At 36.7% G+C, this 21,508-nt stretch overlaps 1 protein-coding gene across 1 annotated transcript in view; it reads right to left on the bottom strand.

The window, feature by feature from the left end:
• Window positions 1–1,491: 1,491 nt before the first annotated feature.
• LOC123675657 (lysine-specific histone demethylase 1A) overlaps window positions 1,492–21,508 on the bottom strand; it is a 578,526-nt gene continuing 558,509 nt past the window's right edge. Inside the window, exons 8-10 of the mRNA XM_045611100.1 lie at window positions 12,871–13,023; window positions 3,977–4,322; window positions 1,492–2,262 (exon numbers count right to left, since the gene is read on the bottom strand). Coding sequence (XP_045467056.1) covers window positions 1,914–2,262; window positions 3,977–4,322; window positions 12,871–13,023 — 848 coding nt within the window. The 3' untranslated portion in view covers window positions 1,492–1,913. The remainder of the gene's footprint in view (window positions 2,263–3,976; window positions 4,323–12,870; window positions 13,024–21,508) is intronic.

Genomic DNA, 21,508 nt, shown 5'->3' with positions numbered 1-21,508 from the left:
ATAGTACCCTCTTCAAATGGCATTCTATTGATAGCCCACTATGTGAGTGTGGTGTAGAAGAGACCATTGACCACTTGGTGAATGATTGTCCGATTTATAAATTTCATGATGGTTTCCAAGCTATCCATTCAGTTTCAGATTCTTTTTTAGAATGGGTAGTTAACTTCAAATCGATATAATGAAAAATAATATTTAGTACTCCTTCCTGCTTCTTTGTTTTTTTGTTTTAGGATCCAATTGGAAATTATAGAGTCGTCAACCGAAAAGAGAGGATGAAGAAAATTTTGTTTTAGTTGAAGAGGAAGTCCTTCAATATAAATTATGTCAGCTTATTCTGTAAACGTTTACACAAATCAGTCACTACACCGATACGGGGAGACAGAGTTTTTGCTGAGGTTTTTATCTGTTCTCTTGTATCATACGTTGAAATGTATGATGCCTTGTTACATTTCCTCGGCTAATACTGAGATTCATCGACACATATGCTTGATTGTTTGAAATTAATATTTCGTATTGCTCTTTCTCAAAAGAATATATATATATTTCATCATAAGAACAAAGTGAACTGATAAAAATCAATAAACAGGACCATTCTTGATTATTAGAATGCATTATGAAATTTGTCAGCAATTTGACAGAAAATATCGACTAATAGATTTTCAATCCTTCAATGACTATGTAGGTATGGTTATAATGGCAACAGTGTGATTGATCTTTTGAAAATTCTTATGTTATTTATGTTCAGTAGGTTAGGCCATTTGATTATGGAAAGATAACCGTTCCAATAATATTTTTGAATAGGTACATACTGAAATAAATTTGAAGTCATTGACGATTCAATTCAGTAAATGGAATCGCTATTTGTGATATTGTAGACAAATTTGAAAATGGTTAATGGTATCAGGTACGGCTCAATACTTGATACTTCTGGCACTCTTGTATCGTGTGAAGGAAATTCACTTTCAAATGTGTTAACAATATGAAGAATAGCGATTCGATTAGTTGAATAATGTCGTCCATTAATGCTTTTGAAAATACTCAATATCTCAGTGACTCAAAACTATTTTAAGCTTCGTGCAAAATTTCGTGTTTATTGCTCCATCAGAAAACATTGAAGCAGCATATAAATAAAACATTATATTTGACTGTTAACATATCCGATTTTTTTGAAATTTCTCTTGTAGGAATTATAATTTCAAGTTTTATGCAAAATTTGATGTAAATCCAATATTTCCGTAACAACAGATGGGACTAGGTTGAAATTTTGTTTTTATTATATTATATTATTATATTCATATTGAATTTTAGTAGTATCTTATCATCATTACTCTTCATCTAAATAAATAATCGATATAAGATTGTATTAAGTTATATCTCATATAAATACATAATACCGTGAACGCTCAGAAGTTCCTCACACTGTCAGTGTATTTCAAATTTTCTGCCATGTTCGATATAATTCTTATTGAATTAAACTATTAAAACACTAAATCAGGTCGAATATTTTATTAGAAAGTGCGAAAAGCATGAAACAACATATTTTATTTGATTCTAAGAAACGTTACAAAACTGGACAATCAAAATGATTAAAAACTACAATAATCCTAAGGAATACAAATCAAACAAATACTTAGAGAGAAAAAATCTACTGAGTATGTAAAAAAAAAGAATCTAAAACTAAACTAAGGTCAAATATTTTATTGGAAAGTGTGAAAAAGCATGAAACAACATTTTTATATGATTCCAAGAAACGTTACAAAAGTGGACAATCAAAATGATTAAAAACTACAATAATCCCATGGAATACAATACAAAGAAATACTCAAAATGAAAATAGCTACAAAGTATTTGAAAAAGAAAAGAATCTAATACTAAAGTGAAACGTTTGAGTCAATGCGATTAAAATTGACATCTTATTCAGCTGGTTGTGGGTGACAAGGATTACCAATAATCTGGTCTGCAATCCTGCTTGCTTCCCTGAGACCACTCAAGAAAGCACCATGAACGGTAGCTGGGTAATTTCTTATGGTGTGTTCTCCTGCAAAAAAGACCCTTGCTGGTCCTGAAGTGACTGAAACACCTTGGGCGTTCGGTGGAATAACAGGGGAAGCTAGTAGGTCATAGTCACTGCCAGAACTACCAACAGCAACGAAGCTATAGGAGCCTCTCGACCAAGGATCAGCCCGCCATCTAGTCACAATGGTTTCTTTCGGTTGCGGAACCCCAGACTGGCCAAAAATGCCTCTCAAAACGGCAATACATCTGCAAAGAAGAATAAATTTCATTTTACGATAAGACACCGGTAATGTAACAAATGTTTTATCTACAGCTAATATAAAGACGCTGTTGCCTATGGATGATGAACTAAATAATATCTCAATATTCATCAGTAAAATTGTTTAATGTTTTTTTTTCATTGTAAAACCCTAGTTACCAGAATAGGGCGCCGCTATACCATTTAAAAAATTTTTGGCATTTTTTGACTTCAAGACTATAAACTATTAGATTTGAATTACGTCTCAAACGATCAGATTCGAATCGTTACATTCATATGACCTGGCGCAGAAATGGCAGCGCTAGTGTCATCCCCCTTTTTTTTTCGTAAGTACATACAAGATGCGTGCTTAAGTAAGCGGTGAGTAGTAGTCGAAATAAACAGATCGTAGATGTCATACAACAATCTTAGGTATTTGTAAAAGTAACGTTATCGAAATATTTAGTCGATTTGCATCATAAAGTTATTCTCGATTAAACATGTAAACTTTCGAGCCAAATTCTCGTCATTTGCGGGAGGTTTTAATTTTCTGCTTCAATATGTAGAAATCTGCGGCTGAGGCTCATCGAATACCTATGGTACGGCCGCTATTAGTGAAAGAACGTGCCAGGAGTGGTTTCAACGCTTCAAGAACGGTGATTTTGACGTCGAAGACCAGCATGACGGTGGAAGAGAGAAGGTTTTTCAAAGTTTCAGAATTGGAGCCATTACTTGATCAAGATTCGTGTCAAATGCAACAAGAATTGGCAGGATCTTCGGTAGTGACGCAACAAGCCACTTCAAAACGCCTGAAAGTCATGGGAATTATTTAGAAACTAGGAAATTGGATGCCGTACGAATTGAAGCCGCGAGATGTTTAACGGTGCTTGTTTGCTTGTGAACAGCTGCTTGCAAGGCAAAGACGGAGGGGATTTCTGCATCGCATTGTGACTGGATGAGAAAACGGTTCATTTCGCCATTTCCAGCCATGCTTCCACGTCGATAGCCAAACCGAATATTCACGGTTCCAAGGTCATGCTCAGTATTTGGTGGGACCAGCTTGGCGTAGTGTATCATGAATTGTTGAAACCTACTGTAACAATCACAGGCAATATTATCGAACGCGTTAGAGCCGAGCATTGAAAGGCAAACGGCCGCAATACAACGAGAGACATGATAAAGTGATTTTACAGCATGACAATGCTGGACCCCATATTGTGAAAGTGGTCAAGATATACTTGGAAACATTGAAATGGGAAATCCTATCCCACCCGCCGTATTCTACAGACGTTGCTTCCTAGGACTATCACTTGTTTCGATCAGTGGCACACGGCCTGGCTGACCAGCACATCGGTCTTATGAAGAAGTGAAAAATTGGATCGATTCAAAAGATGACCACTTTTTTCAACGCGGAATTCATACGTTGTCCAAAAAATGGGAGAAAGTAGTGACCACCGATGGACAATTTTTTGAATCATAAATGTGTAACCAGTTTTTCACATTAAAACCTCGAATTCCGGAAAAAAAAACGGAAGAAGAATAGTTGTAACATTTTTAAGAAAAAATGTATTTTTACTGGTTATGCCCGAGATCTATTGAGTGAAGTATTACATTGTAGGTAGGTACCATTGAATTGAATCAATAGATCTCATCAATAATTTAAATATAAAATAAATACATAGGTACATTGAAAAACATAAAAGAATAATCGTGAATCATTACCTTCCAACAATAACATCATCGGTAACATTTTCCATTATGGCGGCTGCTTCACCGGCAACCAAAGCAAGAAGAACAGGAGCTTTGTAGAGGTTCCAGAACAGGAATAGTTCGCCGCGACTAGCAGTTGTGCTTCCAACATGACCGAAGAGATTGGCTTGAGGATTCCAGAAGATCCTTTCGAAGCATAAAACAACTTTGTTCAGGTTGCCAAAACCTAGGCGTTGGATGGCTGAAGTTTTCCAATCGGGCAGTGGGGGACTGAACTGAACGGAGTTCAACTGGCCGCTAGAGGGCGTTGCGCTTAGTTTTAGTACCCCAAGAGGTAAGGTGCACAGGACAACATCAGCTGAAAAAGATATATGAATTGATTGATTTGGAAAATAAATAAACACATTAATACATAGTTGTGTGATATTGAATCAATTAGATTCAAACATTTTGGCGAAACCCTCGGATGTCATGCCAACTATATTCGATTTTGAAGTACCTATTGATAATCGTTTCAGAGCAATGAACTTCATAAATCGCTTGGACAAATCCTCCATATGGTAAACCGATGGATCAAAATCAGAAAGAGGTACAGGTTTTGGGGTATATGTGCCTGAAAAAAGAATCTCCAAATCCCTGAAAAGTGAGCTCTCTATCTTGCAAAACCGAGACACTAGTTGTCTATACTTGTGTCCAAGAATGTTTAAAAAAAAAGCCTCAAAGGAGCGCGTATTTAAATCACTACGGACAGCATGGCGAAGTAACTCTACTATGGGTACCGGGGAATTGTGGTATTGAAGGAAACGAAAAAGCCGATGAACTATCAGAAAGGGCATCAAGGTTAACACCTTGATCTGTAGATCCTGTGCCTTTCTGTGTCTCGGAAAAGACCAATATGAGGCAGCGGTCCAGCAATAAGTGTGAGGCAATAGAAAAATTCTCTGGAGAAAAACTCCGGGTCTTGCTCAGGCAAAAAATTTTAGGTGCTTCCACCGACCTATACCAGGAAGTTGCTGAAGCTACCACAGACTGAGCTTCAGGTAATGGTGGGACTGCTGACAGGACACTGTCGGTGCAAATACCTTTTGTACTACATGGGTAAGTCAGCAGCAGATGGGATCTGCAGGCTCTGTGAAAAGTAGAAAGTAGAAACCGCCGAACCGCCGTCCGGGGATGACTAGCCTAAGAACCACTCACATGGGAAAGTCAGTTCTGAATAATCACGAAGTAATAGCTTAGGCTCCTAGGGTTGTCGTCAGTTTCATTAACCGTATCAACAGCCTTCCTGAGTTTGTATGAATAGGTAGGGTTAAGAACTAATTGATCGAACTGGTCGTAGTTCCCAGAATGCTAACAGTGCCGAACCCGTTATTCAGTGAGTAATAATAATAATAATACATAATTGTGTACCAAAAGGACCAGGTACCTGAATGTATGAAAGTGTTACAGGTTGATTGAAGAAAAAGTATTGTTCTTTGCAGACTTTTAAGCCCATAATAAGAAAAGCTGATCAGAAGACTCTGGTTAACGTTGGGTCCCAAATTATGAGGGGCGCAAAGTAGACATAGCGATCAAAGCTATAAATGTAATACCACCCTGTATTATTGAATAATTATCACTTCAAACTGGGGCAATCAGTTTCAACAGACAATTCTTGAAATTTGGAAACAAATTTGTTGATAAGATATTACAATTATTCAGACTAATATCAATTCATAATAAAACGAGTTGATTTATTAACAATATCACCTGGATGATAAGAAACTTCTGCTATCATTCTAACTGTTATCCTCTTCGTGAATTATTTCTTATCAATTTCCTGTGAAATGAACCAAGGTTCCAATTATCGATTCAAAATGAGGAAAAATTAATATCAAGATTGTATTGAAAAACCAATGCGGATTTCCTAGATAAAGTGTTTTTCATTCTAAATTGGAACAATTGGATCAGTTCGAGCGATCCTACATCTGCAGCAACAAGTGAAAATGAAGGGAATTTTGGCAGCCTTTGTTGTTATTAGTGTCTTGTGCGCAGTGTGCCATGCTGAAAATGAACAAGGACTATTTTCCCCACCCAGGATTTCGTCTAGTAAATCAGTTGAAAGCGATACTAAACCGGTAAATATTTTTCTGCGGTATATGTTGCTGTTGGGATTGAAAAAATTTATATTTCATCGGGGAGTAATTTATGTTTCTGAATATAATTTCTCTTTCAGCCCTCTGTTCTACAAAATTCTCCATCACCTGTAGATGATAAAGTTAATGCAGGAATACCAGAAGTGGTTGGCGGATCGCCTAGACCTAATAGTGCTAATTGGATTGCATTTTCACCAGCAGCAGTTCTTATTCCACTTCTTTTAGTCGGCCGAATTTGAACACTTAGGAATATAATATAGAAGATTCAAGGAATTTTTTTGCTGCCATGTGACGAGAGAGAATCCCAACTATACATACGACATAATAGCAATTTAATATTTACCATAAAACATAAAAATTCAGGAATTATCAGAAAAAACCGAAATTATATTTTATGTACCAGTCTAATGTTCATTACAGAAAGTGAAATAAATGGAACCATGTCAAGAATAAAATGAGAATAAACTTAGATTGTTCTTGTTCTTTTACAACACTGTTGTTTCATCAGGTCATTGTGAATGATTTGAACATAAGATTTTCAATAGGTTTTGAACAAGAGGTTGCATGGGGCGTAGGAAGTTTGCTGTTGAAATCAAAATTACCGACGTAGTTATGATTTCAGCAGCAAACATCATACGCTCCATATACCATCTTTGATACTGATGAAACTTATATTCAGTAATTATAATTTGTTCTCGGTTCGAAAAAATATTGCCATGTTTTATTTCATATTGTAATGCCAAATATCTAGACACGATAAAAAATATGTTATAAGATGAATATTATTCTGAAAAATATTGACGAATATCTAGCGGTGGGATTCGAACAAGGTGAAATCAAAATTTTGAAAATCCATAACTCCAAATTCGCTAGGATTTTGTGGTGAAAATTATATTAAAAATTGTGAAGACATATTTTTCATTATTATGTGATTTCAAATTTATGGAACGTTAATTTTTTTTTATTCAATTGCCCAATTTTGTCCCCTCAAAATTCGATGGATCGTGATCTCAAGCTTAATTACAAGAAAAAAAACCATTTACTTGCGAAAAATGAATTAAATCAATTTGTTAAAAAATAAGCGAAACCTTTTAATTCAGTGTAAAAGGTAATCCATAGAAATCCTAGAATTTGATTAAAACTGGATCAAATGATTATTGATAAAAGTCACCACTTCTTTTGAGTTTGAAGCAAATCCTTCAAAAATGATGCATCTCGTCAGTTATAGATTGATGTGTTGTAGTTTGGACCGCAATATGGCTGATGTAGTGAACGTGAAAGAACTTAGTTTTTATAAAGACCATAAAACGCCACAAACCAGAGACTTATAAATATAAATTTCACTTCGAAAAAAATAATGTCCAATGGTTATCAAACTATTTTTTAGGCCAAGTCGTAGATTCCCCAAGAGGTGCTCTCTCTTTGGTACAACAAATGAAGGTATGCTTGCGATATCCATCTGATGCAGGATATCAAAGAGAAATTGAGGAGGAACTAGGGGTATCGGCAAAGCAGGATATCGATAACCGTTGGCAGTGTACTGTTGCTAAAGAAATTATTGAGAAGGCAATACGAATTGAAGCCGAAATATGTTGAACGGCGTCGGTTTGCTTATCAACAGCTGCTTGCACGTCCAAAACGAAAGGGATTTTTGCATCGCATTGTGACTGGAGACGAAAAGTGGGTTCATTACGATAATCTCAAGAGCAGATATCCCGGCCATGCTTACACGTCGACGGCTATACCGAATAGGGGAGAGTGAGGCAAGTGAGCCATACGGGGCAAGTGCGTCTTTCGCAATATCTTCCTTGACCGGCAATATATCCGGCAAAAATGAATACAGTTCGAGCGTGAATCAATAACCTCGTGGTGTCAATGAAAAACTTCATGGAAAATAGGTTAAGTTGAGTAGATATCGAGATTTATTGAGATACAATATTTTTCTCACGATAAGGGGCAAGTGGGGCATTTGGAGTTTTTTTTTTTCAAGTCAGAAATTCTCACCTAAGAATTATTATTTGGTTAATTTTGTGTGTTTTGTGTATTGGATAATTATCTAAAGTTATATCTCAATCAACGAATATTGTTTTATTCGCATTTTGAGGAAGCTATACCTCGTTAAACCTTAAGGTGTCTCAGTTGCCCCACCCTCCCTATTCACGGTTCCAAAGTCATACTCAGTATTTGGTGGGACCGGCTTGGCGTAGGGTATTATGAGTTATTAAAACCCACTGAAAAAATCACAGGTAATCGATATCGAACCCAATCAATGCGTTTGAGCCGGGCATTGAAAGACAAACAGCCGCAATACAACTACTGATAAAGTGATTTTACAGCTCGACAATGCTCGACCTCATGTTGCGAAAGTGGTCAAGACAAAGTTGGGAACGTTGAAATAGGAAGTTCTACCTCACGCGTCGTATTCTCCAGATGTTGCTCTCTCGGGCTATCACTTGTTTCGATCAATGGCACACGGCCTGACTGACCAGCACTTCCGGTCTTATGAAGAAGTAACAAATTGGATCGCTTTAAAAGGTGACCAGTTGTTTCAGCGCGGGATTCGTACGCTGCCCGAAAGATTGGAGAAAGTAGGGGCCAGCGATGGACAATATTTTAACCAGTTTTTCACAATAAAGCCTCTAATTTCGGAAAAAACGGCGGAAGCAAAGTTGTACGCGTAAGTATCTAATGAGCATAGTCACATTCCGTATAAGACAAACATTTCAACCGTAGGGAAAAGTCAACAATACTATGCCCACGCCATCTTCTCACCTATAAAAAGCCACATTAATCGGACAAAACACTCCCGCGTTCTCCCAATTAGGACCAAACAATAGATAGTACCACCACTCCCGATGGTAGCGGATCCTGCGGGACTCATCAGCGGGGTGGCCCCGACCACCTTTATAAATCCTGTCGCTCTGACGACGTCGAAACGTTGTTCTGGCCCTGACGCGGCCAATTAAAGTCGGTAAACACCGGAATTACAATTCGAGCCATTAAAGATGGCGGTCATTAGTTGCGGAGAGCAGAAGATCAGTCGCTTCCGCCAGACTTACGGGCTATGGGGCCACCATTCGTCTGGACTACATCGGATGTGACAGGTCCTCCTTTCAACGCGCATTGTTCAAGCTCCTACGTACCTAATTGATGAGGAATTTATGCGAATGTTGCTACATTCGTCTTGGAGGGAGCTGAGCGGGATGTTTATGGAGATTTTTACATTACCGCATTGCGGTTTTGTTGTTGCGGTCCGGGAGTATGCCGATCGAATGATCTCTGTTACCTTCTAGTGTATGTCTACTCGAGAAGAGGACTTTTAATGAAATCAGCAAATTTTGACAAAAAAAAAGGAGGAAATATTGAGTTCTATGTAGGGAGTTCTACAAGCTCTATGACAAACTGTGATACATGATAGTTGCATTGATTCTGCACGATTTCTTCCTATGATCGTTTTAGCGCCAACGATTCGTTGGAAAAAAATATTTTCTTAATATAGTGCAGATCATAAATATCCCTAAGCCGAATACAAATAAACAACGAGTAGGAAGCTACAGGCCCATCACTCCAGTATCTGTGATAGGAAAATTATATGAGACAATAATAAAAACACTGTCGACTCCACATATAGAGCAACACATTTCAAGCTTTCAATTTGGTTTTAGCAATGATAGATCAACAGTCCAACCACTCACAATCCTCATATCAAATGCCCAAAATGCAACGCTCAAATCAAATAAAACTTCTACTATAAGCTTAGATATCGAAATGGTCTTTGACAAAATGTGACATAAAGCATTTTTGTATAAATTGTACAAGCTAGGAGTACCCAACAGACTGATCGTGTTGTATAAACAATTCTTAAAAAACATAAAATTAGAAGAAAAAGTCGGCAACAGCTCTTCTGACTAACGATTTTTACATCTTACATTTCGCAGATGACACAAAACTGATATCGCATGCAAAAATTGAAAAAATTGAAAAGTCACAATATTGTTATATTGGATCATGGAATTTCAAATCATCTACTTTACAACTCGATGATTAAACTATCCATCCAGCGTCTTCAATAAAATACTTGTTGATAAATTGAATTTAAATATGCACACTAAAAACATAAAAAAAAGCTATTTCTAAGACAAAGCATTTCAGCAATTTTGCCTACCGGAAGCAAAGAATCAACATTAACACCACAGTAAAATCTACAAGACAATTTGCCTTTGACTACTAAGAGTATGCACACCTAATATACAATAACTGTAAGAGACCAGCATTGAGAAATATAAAATAGCAGAAACAACAGCTCTTAGAACCATTACAAGAATGAGGCACCCGAATAATATATGTATTCCACAATCCACCAAACATCTTACTCTATGCAAGCACCAAGATTGAACCAATAAAATCCAGACTACATAAACCCAGATTTGTTGAAATACTCAAAAAAACAGACGAATTATTAGCCTTGAAAATTGCATTCAACCAAACAGCTACTTGTCTGGCTCTATGTGATATACCATCATCGTGTTGATTGCAGATATACATTGAACCAACAATGTTGAGCTCTATATCATTAATGGAGTCAAAAAGGTGCTCTAATAACTCTTCATACAAATCTGCATCTGAACTATCATTTCAACATCTACTGGCACCAAATCATTGTTGAAAATCTCAGTCGTGGAAGTACTCCAAAGCGACCAAAATCTCAAAAATCAGCAGGCAGGATTATGGCATCCATACTGAGAACGTGCTTGGTAAGTGGCTGATTCACTATATTGACAAAGATAGAATCATCGAAGGAATATTATATAACGTTATTGAATCGATTGAGTGCAGAATTAGAGAAAAAACGTTCACAAAAGCGAAAGGCTTATCCCTAGGATCTTGCCCCCAGTGACTACGGGATTTTTGCAGACATCAGAAAAATGCTCTGAGAAAAGAAATTTAGCTCTAATGATGAAGTGATCGCCGAGATTGAAGCATATTTCGGAACCAAAGACGAATTTTTCTATAAGAAAGGTATTGAAAAATTAGGACAGCATTGGTGTTAATGTATCATTCTTCAAGGTGTTGACAAAAAAGGAAAAATTTGAAAAAAATGAAATGTTTAAGTTCTTTGAGAATAAAATGTGTTGTGTCAAAAATTATTTGGGGATACTAAGTAGTGCTACAAAATCGGAAATACCTTAGAGTGAGGTGCTGGCTTTTCAGGAGCAGAAAACGAGGAAGTATAGTACCCTCGATAGTACCATTTCCACAGGCAGAAAATTTATTTTTGTTTTCTTTGTGTCAGGGAGGTCATACACGATCCTTATCCGGACTCTGCTAGACCTCTGAGAAGAAATTAAATTGGCTCTATCTCCCGTACACGACTGCCTTGGGAAAATTTACGGCCGTAATTGAAAACGAACAAAGTTGTATTTAGAATGTCCCTAATCTATCAGACAAGGAAAATAACGAGCAATATGATCGAAAGCCATCGATACATGAATTTTTCATTATTGAACATTCGTATTCACCTAACAAGGAAACAGATTCTGATGTTGGCTGAATACTGAGTTCAATTCATCAAATGATCGAGCATAAAGTATCCGCGTCGTTAGTTAAACAACATCCAATGAGACTGTTGAATAATGGCTTGGGAATACTCGATCAGGAAAAATTTTAGAATGCTCTTTCAGTGGGAGTTCCCATCCATAATTTTTTTTTGCTACGATGATTTTTTTTTAAATTACCAAGACATCCTAGGTATCTTTAAAGAAATTGATATTATTCAGTATGTTCGGTTCAGCCTCTGCAATTCATGTTTATGTCACAATAAACTATTCTATCTATCTACCCTGCAGATGTAATTCAAATAGAAGTTACATGTGAAAGGTTGACCATAAACACACAAAAGATAGGAAACTTATTTTAAGTGATTAATACATATACGAATATATGAATCTGTATGCTGGCTTTTGAAGCAGAATAACACGATGTTTGACAAAATGAACTATCCGATATGACGTGAGTCAATTAACCTGATATCACACTAGGCCTTTTTCGTGTCTATTTCTGAGTCTGACACTGCATGCTTAATTTGTGCATGCCTTCAGTCCCATTTTTGACGCCTATGCCAAGCATAAAATTCCACTTGTATGTCAAAATGCAGGTCGACCAACCCAAGTTTTATCTGTTTAACATAACATAACTCAAATTAGGAAGGTCAGTATATATATGAGTTATATGTTAAGCCTTTCGTTTTGTACTGTATGATACAGAATGTGATATTATCTGTTAAATATTTGGACAAACCAACCTTATTAAAGCAGAAGAAGAAATATTTATGAAAAAAATATAAACATAATCTCAAAAATAACTCCAAGGTTTGCAGCTCTGTAATAAGCCCTGAAACAAGCGTCTGAAAACCATAGTCTAAACCTGCCAGACATATATCAGAAATAATACAGAAAGAGACAGGAAAATAGGCGTCAAATAAAATACACACGAAAAAAGATTCGGAGGAGAATCTAGATAAAAGAAAATCGTTCACATATTACCGAAAGCATATACTGTAAATTGTGTGACATTTTTCGTTTCAAAACATTCTACCTGGTACCTTAGAATGGATTTCCAAATTTATGGATATCACTTAGTTCAATCTCATTTGAACTTGATATGATTATTAAAAAGACTGAAATATACTAATATACTAACTACGAAATATATCTACTATAACTTTTCATAAATATTACATTATTATCTATGAAGTAAAACAAGGGGACTCACCATGGTATGTATTTGTTATAGATGGATTACCAGGATTGTATACAGTGACTTCCACTCCGTTATTGTTGTACTCAACTTTTCTCACAGCAGCATTGAGCTTTATATCCAGGCCTTCCGCCAGTGCCACTGGTACACATGAATATCCATTACGAACTGGAAGAAAAATTAATATCAGTATAACAATTACCAATTATATTCAGGAGATATTGAATCATTATGAAATAATTAATATTGGAATCAAATATGATATTGGTGAACACCGAATTAAAAGGGAAATTTCACTATCGAGAAAATTAATCAAGTCAAAATGCTATACCTATTTCTATATTCCATCTAACGAATATGCGACTGAGGCGAATAGGCATTAATGAGGAGTTTTTCAGAACTTAACATAATTTACTCAGAATCTTATAATTTGGATGAAACCACAATATGTCATTTCTGATGCTTGTTTTGCTTTATGAGCAAAGTTGTAGGTGTCTTGCACTAGAAAACTTGAAAGTAGGAGAGATACTTTCTGAAGTGAATACCACTGGATTCCATGAACGCTGAAATAGCGGCATTGAGTTCTGGAAAAACGTGTAACAAATTCACCTGTTAATTGAATTCTTCACACTTTTTGAGAATTACTCCGCAATTCCCGTGAGAATGCCACTTAATGAGGTCAGTTTTTGTACTGTGCAAAATAAGATAATTATAATTGAACAATAACATTCAGTACGACGATTACTTCCTGTTGTATGTTACAAAGAGATGACAGTCGGATCTTCTGACAGTGGTAGATACGGTTCCACTTCACGGAGGATCAACGCATTATAGCAACTTATGTTTATATAAAATCTCATTCTTAGCATTCTATATTGCATTTCTTTATTAGATCTCGAGGTTTTATACAGGGTGAGTCTTTGACTTGTACATATATTTTAACCCAAGATTCCTGAGGTCAAAAGAAACACTTTTTTCCTTTACCATTTTTTCCGATTCGGCCCGGTTAAAAAGATACAGGCTGTTGAAAATCGTTAAAAAAATGTGATTTTCGGCTATATCTCGTAAATGGTTGTATCGAAGGAAATGATTTTTGAAATATAGCTTTTTTTTATGTGATACATCTTCTCCGAACACCAGATTCCATACACATTCTTCTGTTCCTTTGTTATGAACATAACATACCATAAAAATACCAGAAATTCGAAGAAACCAACTCTTAATAGTAATTTGAACGTTCATTGAAGAATATTTGGCTAATTTGAAAAATAAAAGTATTCTTCATATTTTCCCGTACAAAGCGCCGTTTTCGAATAACTTGATCTTAAAAAAAAAAATTATCTGTGAAATTCAAAAAATTGGGTACTTTGGCTGAATGCAACTCTGTTCTATTGTGGAAAAAAAACCACAGAAATGAATATTTACTATGAAGTCATGTCTCAGATTTAAGAATTGAAGTACTAGCCAACTTAGTTTGAAAATGAAGTTATTTGAATAAGCTCACCTCAACTCCTCGATTTGATTAAAAATCACTGACCTTTGGCACAGCTCTGATAATAAGAAGATACTTCACTAAAATCAACATTCTTTTTGAAAAGTCCAGATTATTCATAAAACCCATGTTTAAAAAAGTTTTCACAAAATAGTCCCATTATAATGACAACAATCAATATCCCACTAAAGACTGCTGCTATCGAACAATACTGTATTCTTCTTCGGCTCATTCAAACTCACATCGAAACATACCACTAGGACTAGGTACATACTAGACAAATTTTCATGTGATTGAGATTGAATACTTTTATTCTTTTGCTATTCCATAAATTCATCCTAAGAGCTTATGATTGACATACTTCCAAGAGGGCCATAATTGTTTTAATGTGAAAACAAATTAGGTGAGTTGAAAGAAACCAAATATTCTATTGTGGATATTTACATTGAATACTTCTCATTTATTTTCAATGCCAAAATCAAGATGAATTAAGTAGTAAAGTTGGCTATAATGTAGGTACACATTAACAACAAATTTGATTACAAGTGGAGTCTAACATTTTCCATTGATTACAGAGCCAGAATATTTTACATATTTCCATATTTTCATACTGATGGTTTCAAAAATATTGATGCATTTCAATATTTTTATGAGATAGTTGGAACAAATCAAATGCTTCATTTCATAACAAATATCTTATAACAATAACAGTGTAAACTGTAAATGAAAATTTTAGGTTAGAACATAGATTATTCGAACCGAACTGCTGTGTTTATATTTGGCATCACTCGAAATTTGAAATTCAAACTTAAAACCACAGATTACTATAGTCTGTGTTAGATCTTTCATAGATGAATATTATTTATTTGAGATTTTAAGGTTAATTCTTGCACGAAAAATAAACAACGATATCATATAAATGAAATATAATGAATGAATGGATATGAGTATCAGAGCTAATATGGGTGGTAGCGAGCTCAATTCGTTATAATTATCGAAAATGAAATAGAAATCAAGAGAAGAATATTTAATCTTTAGCGTCAACGAAATTGGAATAACTCATTTATTTGATTATAAACACTACTTTGTTCAACAAATGGAATGTTAAACGTGAGTTTATGATGGTTTTTCTAATTTAGTAGCTTATTTCCAAGGTTCAAAAGGTATATCTTATGCTTGAGAAAACTTCAGTGTTCCGGTTTTCAGGGGTGAATTAGCTCATTTTGAAAATTTAGAATGGCTATATCTTTTTAACAGGGCCGAATCGGAAAAAATGGTAAATGAAAAAAGTGTTTCTTTTGACCTCAAGAACCTTCGGTTAAAATATATGTACAAGTCAAAGACTCACCCTGTATATTTCAAAATGTAAATTTTTTCGTTCAATCTTACTTTTTAATTTATGAAATATCTTACCAAAATAGGAAGAGAATACATACAATTCAATATTAGATTTGTTAGGAAGAAAAGGATATTTTTTTCACTCAATAGTTTTTTCTTGTTATATTATCTTCTCGACTCAAAATTTGGGCAAATTGGTAGCCCACGCTATCCCTGGAGGAAGTGCGTAAAAATAGTGTTATACAATACAACATAATAATAATTTGATAGGCAGCAGTGAGGATAAGAATCCAGTATAATCTTTAAGAAACACCTCTTCATCCTTTTGAGATGCGCCCCATAAGATAATGCCTTGGATGATGCTATAGTTCATTCTGCTATGATATGAGCGTGATAAGTAGGTATCGCTTCTTTTTTACTGGGTATACTTTTGATTATTCTGATCTCGAAGATGCTCAATGTATGGGTACCACACGAATTAACACAAAAAACCTTATGGACCAATTTTCCATCTGCGAATCGCTGCTGAAACAAAATCGACCCATTTTTGAAGCTGTTGGTGACTGGTGATGAAAAAAGGATCACCTACGACAACGTCAAGTGAAAACGGTCGTGGTCGAACCGCGGTGAGCTGCCGGAAACGGTGGCCAAGCTAGGATTGACGGCCAGGAAGGTTTTGCTGTGTGTTTGGTAGTATTGGCATATAATTTTCCACTGTGATTTGCTCTCCGGCGGCACTACTATTTTCTTGGAACTGTACTGTCAACAATTGGACCGTTTGAAGGAAGCGATCGTCAAGCTTTGGCCAATATGAGAGGAATTGTGTTCCACCAGAATAACGCCAGGCCACACACATCGATTAGCCGGAAGATCCAAGAGCTTGGTTATGCATCCACCTTCTAGCCTGGACCTGGCACTAAGTTATTACCATCTGTTCCCGTCCATGGTGAACAATTTTTCTGGTGAAAAATTCGCTTCAACAGAGGCTTATGAGAATCGACTGTCTCCATTTTTTGCCAATGGCTTCTGGTGGTGAGAGAGGCATAATACTATTATCTTCATAATGGCAACAAAGTATCAAACAAAACGCGCATATTTGACCTAAATCGGATTATGATGACTATGGTAATTAAAATTTTTCATGCAAAAGTAATGTATTTCTTTTTACTACACCTTATAGTTTGTGGCATAACTCCCCTACGTAATTGATACCCCGAAGTCCTGTGTTTTGTTTAGGTTTAGTTTCATATAATTAGGTAAAACTGCACCATTTTGAAGCATCTTCCTCGATTTTTGAGGAGTGTATTCATGTTTTGGCTCTATTTAAGAATGTTGTATCATCAGTCTCATCATTCGCATCAACGTTACATATCAGGTCATCGATATATATCAAGAATAAATTGGTCCAAGCACTGATCCTTGGGGCACCCCTTTTGTGATTTTCATCGTGGGCGACTACCTTCCAAATCTACTATACACCGGCCAAAAGTGGAACAAATTTATGGTTCCAATCTTCACTAGAAGTGGCATTGAAAGAATAGTGGTAGATGGTAGATTACGGAACGCCAACAATGTACCCTAAGACTATAGGAATAAATTTTCATTTATTTGGCTCTACTGAGACACTCATATTTCCTCTTCCCCGCCAAGAACTCCGCGAAGGAAACATATTTCCTAACGAAAGCGTCTTCATGGTCCGCTTCCCCAACTATATAATCATCGATACCAACCCCGTGGTTCACGACTTTCCAGATGAAATTATCATTTCAAATCGAGGCGGGCAACCATGAGGGAATATAGATACACGAGTTGCGCATTTTTTACGAGTCCGTGGATGTCGGATAATATGCGGCCCTGCCGTATAATCCGGGACGCGGAGTTTTATGGCGTCCCGCTAACTCGTGACCGGCTGCACATGGTAGGATGAGCACCGCATGATGGAGAAGAAGAAGGCCCTACTTGGACGTATTCGATGGTTCGCGCGTTTACGAATGGTCTTCTGTGATTTGGTATACATTTATACCTCGGTTTTAATTGTCTTGGATGCTTTTGGATTTTCTGTTACACCTCAAAATGTATAGGTTCTCACTGCAGTTAGAAAAAGTACTTGAATTTTTCTATGGTAGGTCCAAAATATTAGTTATAGTATAGAAAAATCCATTATTTTTCCAATAGATGTCTTTAGTTATCTGTATCTAGCATTGTATAAGTCCCATTGGGTTCCAGTAGATCGCCTCAGAAAGATGAGATTTCGTACTACAAGAACTTTCATGACAGTTTTGTGACTAGTTGACACAGTTTAGTTTCAGCGCGTGCAAAGATGGTTAAGGGCAAAGAGAAAATACGCTATAACTCACAGTTTTTCTTCGATGAAGGCGAAAATGAAGGCTGAAAATGTAATAAGCATTATGGTCCTGATACTGTTACAGCTAATCGTAGATTCCGTTCCATTAATTTTGATGTCAAAGATAAACCACGCACTGGAAGCCCAATTGTCGAAGATGTCGATGAAATCACGAACATTATCGAGTCCGACCGTCATGTGAGCACTGTTTCGATTGCCCAAAAGCTAAATATTGCACAAAAAACCATTTGAAACTTTTTGCATAAGGTAAGTCTCGAGAAGGAGCTCGATCTATGGGTTTCACAAGAGTTAACACAAAAAACCTCATGGACCGAATTTCCATCTACGAATAATAGCTCAATCGCAACAAAATCGAGCTATTTTCGAAGAGGTTGGTGACTGGTGATAAAAAGGGGATCACTTACGACAACGTCAAGCGAAAACGGTCGTGGTCGAAACGCGGTGAGCCGACGGAAGCGGTGGCCAAGCTAGGATTGACGGCCAGGAAGGTTTAGATATGTGTTTTGTTGGATTTGCAGGGAATTATCTAGTATGAACTGCTTCCCTACGGCGCAACTGTTGACTCGGAACTTTACTGCCAACAATTGGACCATTTGAAGGAAGCAATAGGAGAGGAATTGTGTTCCATCAGGAGAATGACAGGCCACACACATCGATAGTGAATCGCCAGAAGCACCGGAAGCTTGGTTGGTAGGTTTTTTATGCACCCACCTTATAGTCTGTGTTTGGTACTGAGTAATTACCATCTGTTCCTGGCCATGGAAACAATTTTGCCAAATTCGCTTCAAGACAGGCTTGTGAAAATCGACTGTCTCAATTTTTTGCCAATAGGGTCAAGGGCTTCTATGAAATTCTTCAAAATTGCAATTTGAACAAAACGGCGCATATTCAACCTAAATCGGATAATTCTAACTATAGTAATTAAAGTCTCGATTCTCCTGCGAAAATTGTGGATTTCTCTTTAATACACCTTATATATATGATTTAACTCTGATATCAACTAGTGTTCTATGTTTTCTAATTTCACGGATAATTAATTTGTATCTGAGGATTGAGGATATTTTTTCCCTCATATACACTGCTCAACAATTGATAGGGATCACTTACTTGTTCTAAATTTATTTCTGAAATATTCGCTCCAAGATTATAAATTTAGTCAGATATCAGAGTATTTCCAGTTTATAATATGGTTCACTTGAGAAAAGAATGAAAAAATGGAAAGTTGGAGAGAAAAAAAGACTTTATTAGGAACACTCAAAATTCTGTGTTTGAATAACATAAAAATTTTATGATGAAACCACAAGAAGGCTGAAGTTTCGGTTAAGCTAGTACCTAGTTGGTCCCCTTCGAGCTCGTCTCAAGCATTCTACCCTACGAGGCATACTTTCGATCAAACGATTTATAAAATTTTGGGGCAAATTCGTCCAAATATCCCGTAAAGCGTTAGAAAGGTCCTCCAGGTTATTGATCGGTTGTTCTAAGGTTGACAATTGTCTAGACATCTCAGACCAGACATGTTCGATGCAATTCATGTCTGGAGAGCGAGCTGGCCAGTCCATCCTTTCAATAGCATGAGTTTCTAGCGCTTCATTAACCAGACGACTACGGTGTGGACGGGCATTATCGTCAATTAAAATGAAATTCTCGCCCACGGCAGCCGCCAACGGAACAATTATGGGTTCAATAATCATATCTTGATATCTCTGGCTGGTCATGGTGGTGTTCTGCAGAACAACCAACTCTGTGCGTTGGTTCAAACAAATGCCTCCCCATACACATATAGAACCTCCGCCAAAAGCTGTTGTGGGTACCATAAACTGTTCTGCATACCTTCGACCTCTTTCCCTCCAAGCAAGAATACGTCCATCGGAGTTGACCAAACGAAATCTAGACTCATCCGTAAATAAACATCGGCTCCAATCTTCAAGTGTCCAATTGCGGTGCTCCTCAGCCCATTTCCGTCGATGAACCCGGTGTTCCCTATTCAAACGGGGATGTTGTACCCTCCTACGTGCTCCCAAACCACGAACATGTAGTCGTCGTCTTACAGTCTGGTTCGAAATTAGAACTCCTGTTGCAACTCTCAGTGATCTATTGAGCCGCGACGCCAGGTAAGTGGGATTTCTCCTAGCATTGAGGATCAAAAGACGATCTTAGGCAGCTGTTGTACTGCGCTGCCGACCTCCCTGATGAACATAAGCTACTGAGTCGTTTTGGATGAACCTATTCCAAACCCGACTCACGACACTTTGCGAAACATTCAACCGCCGGGACAAACCTTCCTGTATCCACCGTATGATTTGGTCCAGTTGCACAGGAGCCAAACGTCTTCTCGGCATGACTGATAAGCTGATATTGTTCTCATTTCTTCAATTATTGTCACCTTATGTGTTTGAACAAGAGAAAAAAACCGATTTAATAACAAATACCACATTGCTTTTCACTCCACCTGTAACAGCCTACAGATAATAATCGATTTTGTGAACAAGAGCCGATGAAGTGAGGAAGACTTTGATATAATCAACTCAAAACATCTTACTTTGTCCTTAGAGAACATATAATGTACAGATATTCACGAGATAACTTGAAAAAAATACAAATGAAGAGAAGTTCATAAGTGAACCCTAGCAATTGTTGATCAGTGTAATTCGTTTATTACCTTTTATTAAATATAATCTCACTATAACATAACCCATTAACGGACTCAACTGCAACTTTCGAAATTCAATTTCCGTGTAGATTTCATAAATTCTTGTTCAAGAGTTATCGTGTTTACGGTCGGACAGAATGACATTCTTAAATTTGACAAAGAATTGATGGACTCAAACCTTCAAACTAAGGAATAATTTATATTTATATGAATTCCGAAACATCATAAAAACTCATGCATAAACGTAGTGGTCGAATTGTACGCAAGGTACCGATGGAAGTACGAACCGTGCTACTCGTTCTTCGGGTACCTACACGAAAAAATACCGTCATGATCATGACAACAAAGTAACCTGTCTTCCGCGGGTTATTTGCTGTACAAAACTATCTATTATGTCAATTATTGGGTGGTAAGAACATGAAACTACGTGGTGGTACAGCTGTTACGGTGATGTTGTTTCCAAAGCATTAATTACAAGGAACTGTCTCCGTATACTGAAGCGGATGAATTGCAAGAAGTCCAGTTCATATATTTTTGTCATTTCAATCGCGCTATCCACAACGGGATATCAGGTTAATTATACTTCAAAGTTTGCTATCAGCACTACCAGAGAGCATATTTAGAGTTAGTCCAATGATATCAACAGGAGAGAAGAGACTCCCATCGTTCATAGCACCTGGTTACTATCAGCGATACTTAGATCGTACTTGAAACGAATCAGCTTGAAGGCATAAACGAATGGATTAAGTGAAAAAACTACATCTGGGCGAGAAAAATCAACTCGAAGAAATCCTGTGTTATGTTACAA

Source organism: Harmonia axyridis, chromosome 3 (genome assembly GCF_914767665.1).
Source record: "Harmonia axyridis chromosome 3, icHarAxyr1.1, whole genome shotgun sequence".
NCBI lineage: Eukaryota > Metazoa > Arthropoda > Insecta > Coleoptera > Coccinellidae > Harmonia > Harmonia axyridis.
The sequence above is the reverse complement of the archived record's forward strand: the minus strand, read 5'-3'. Positions and strand labels throughout refer to the sequence as shown.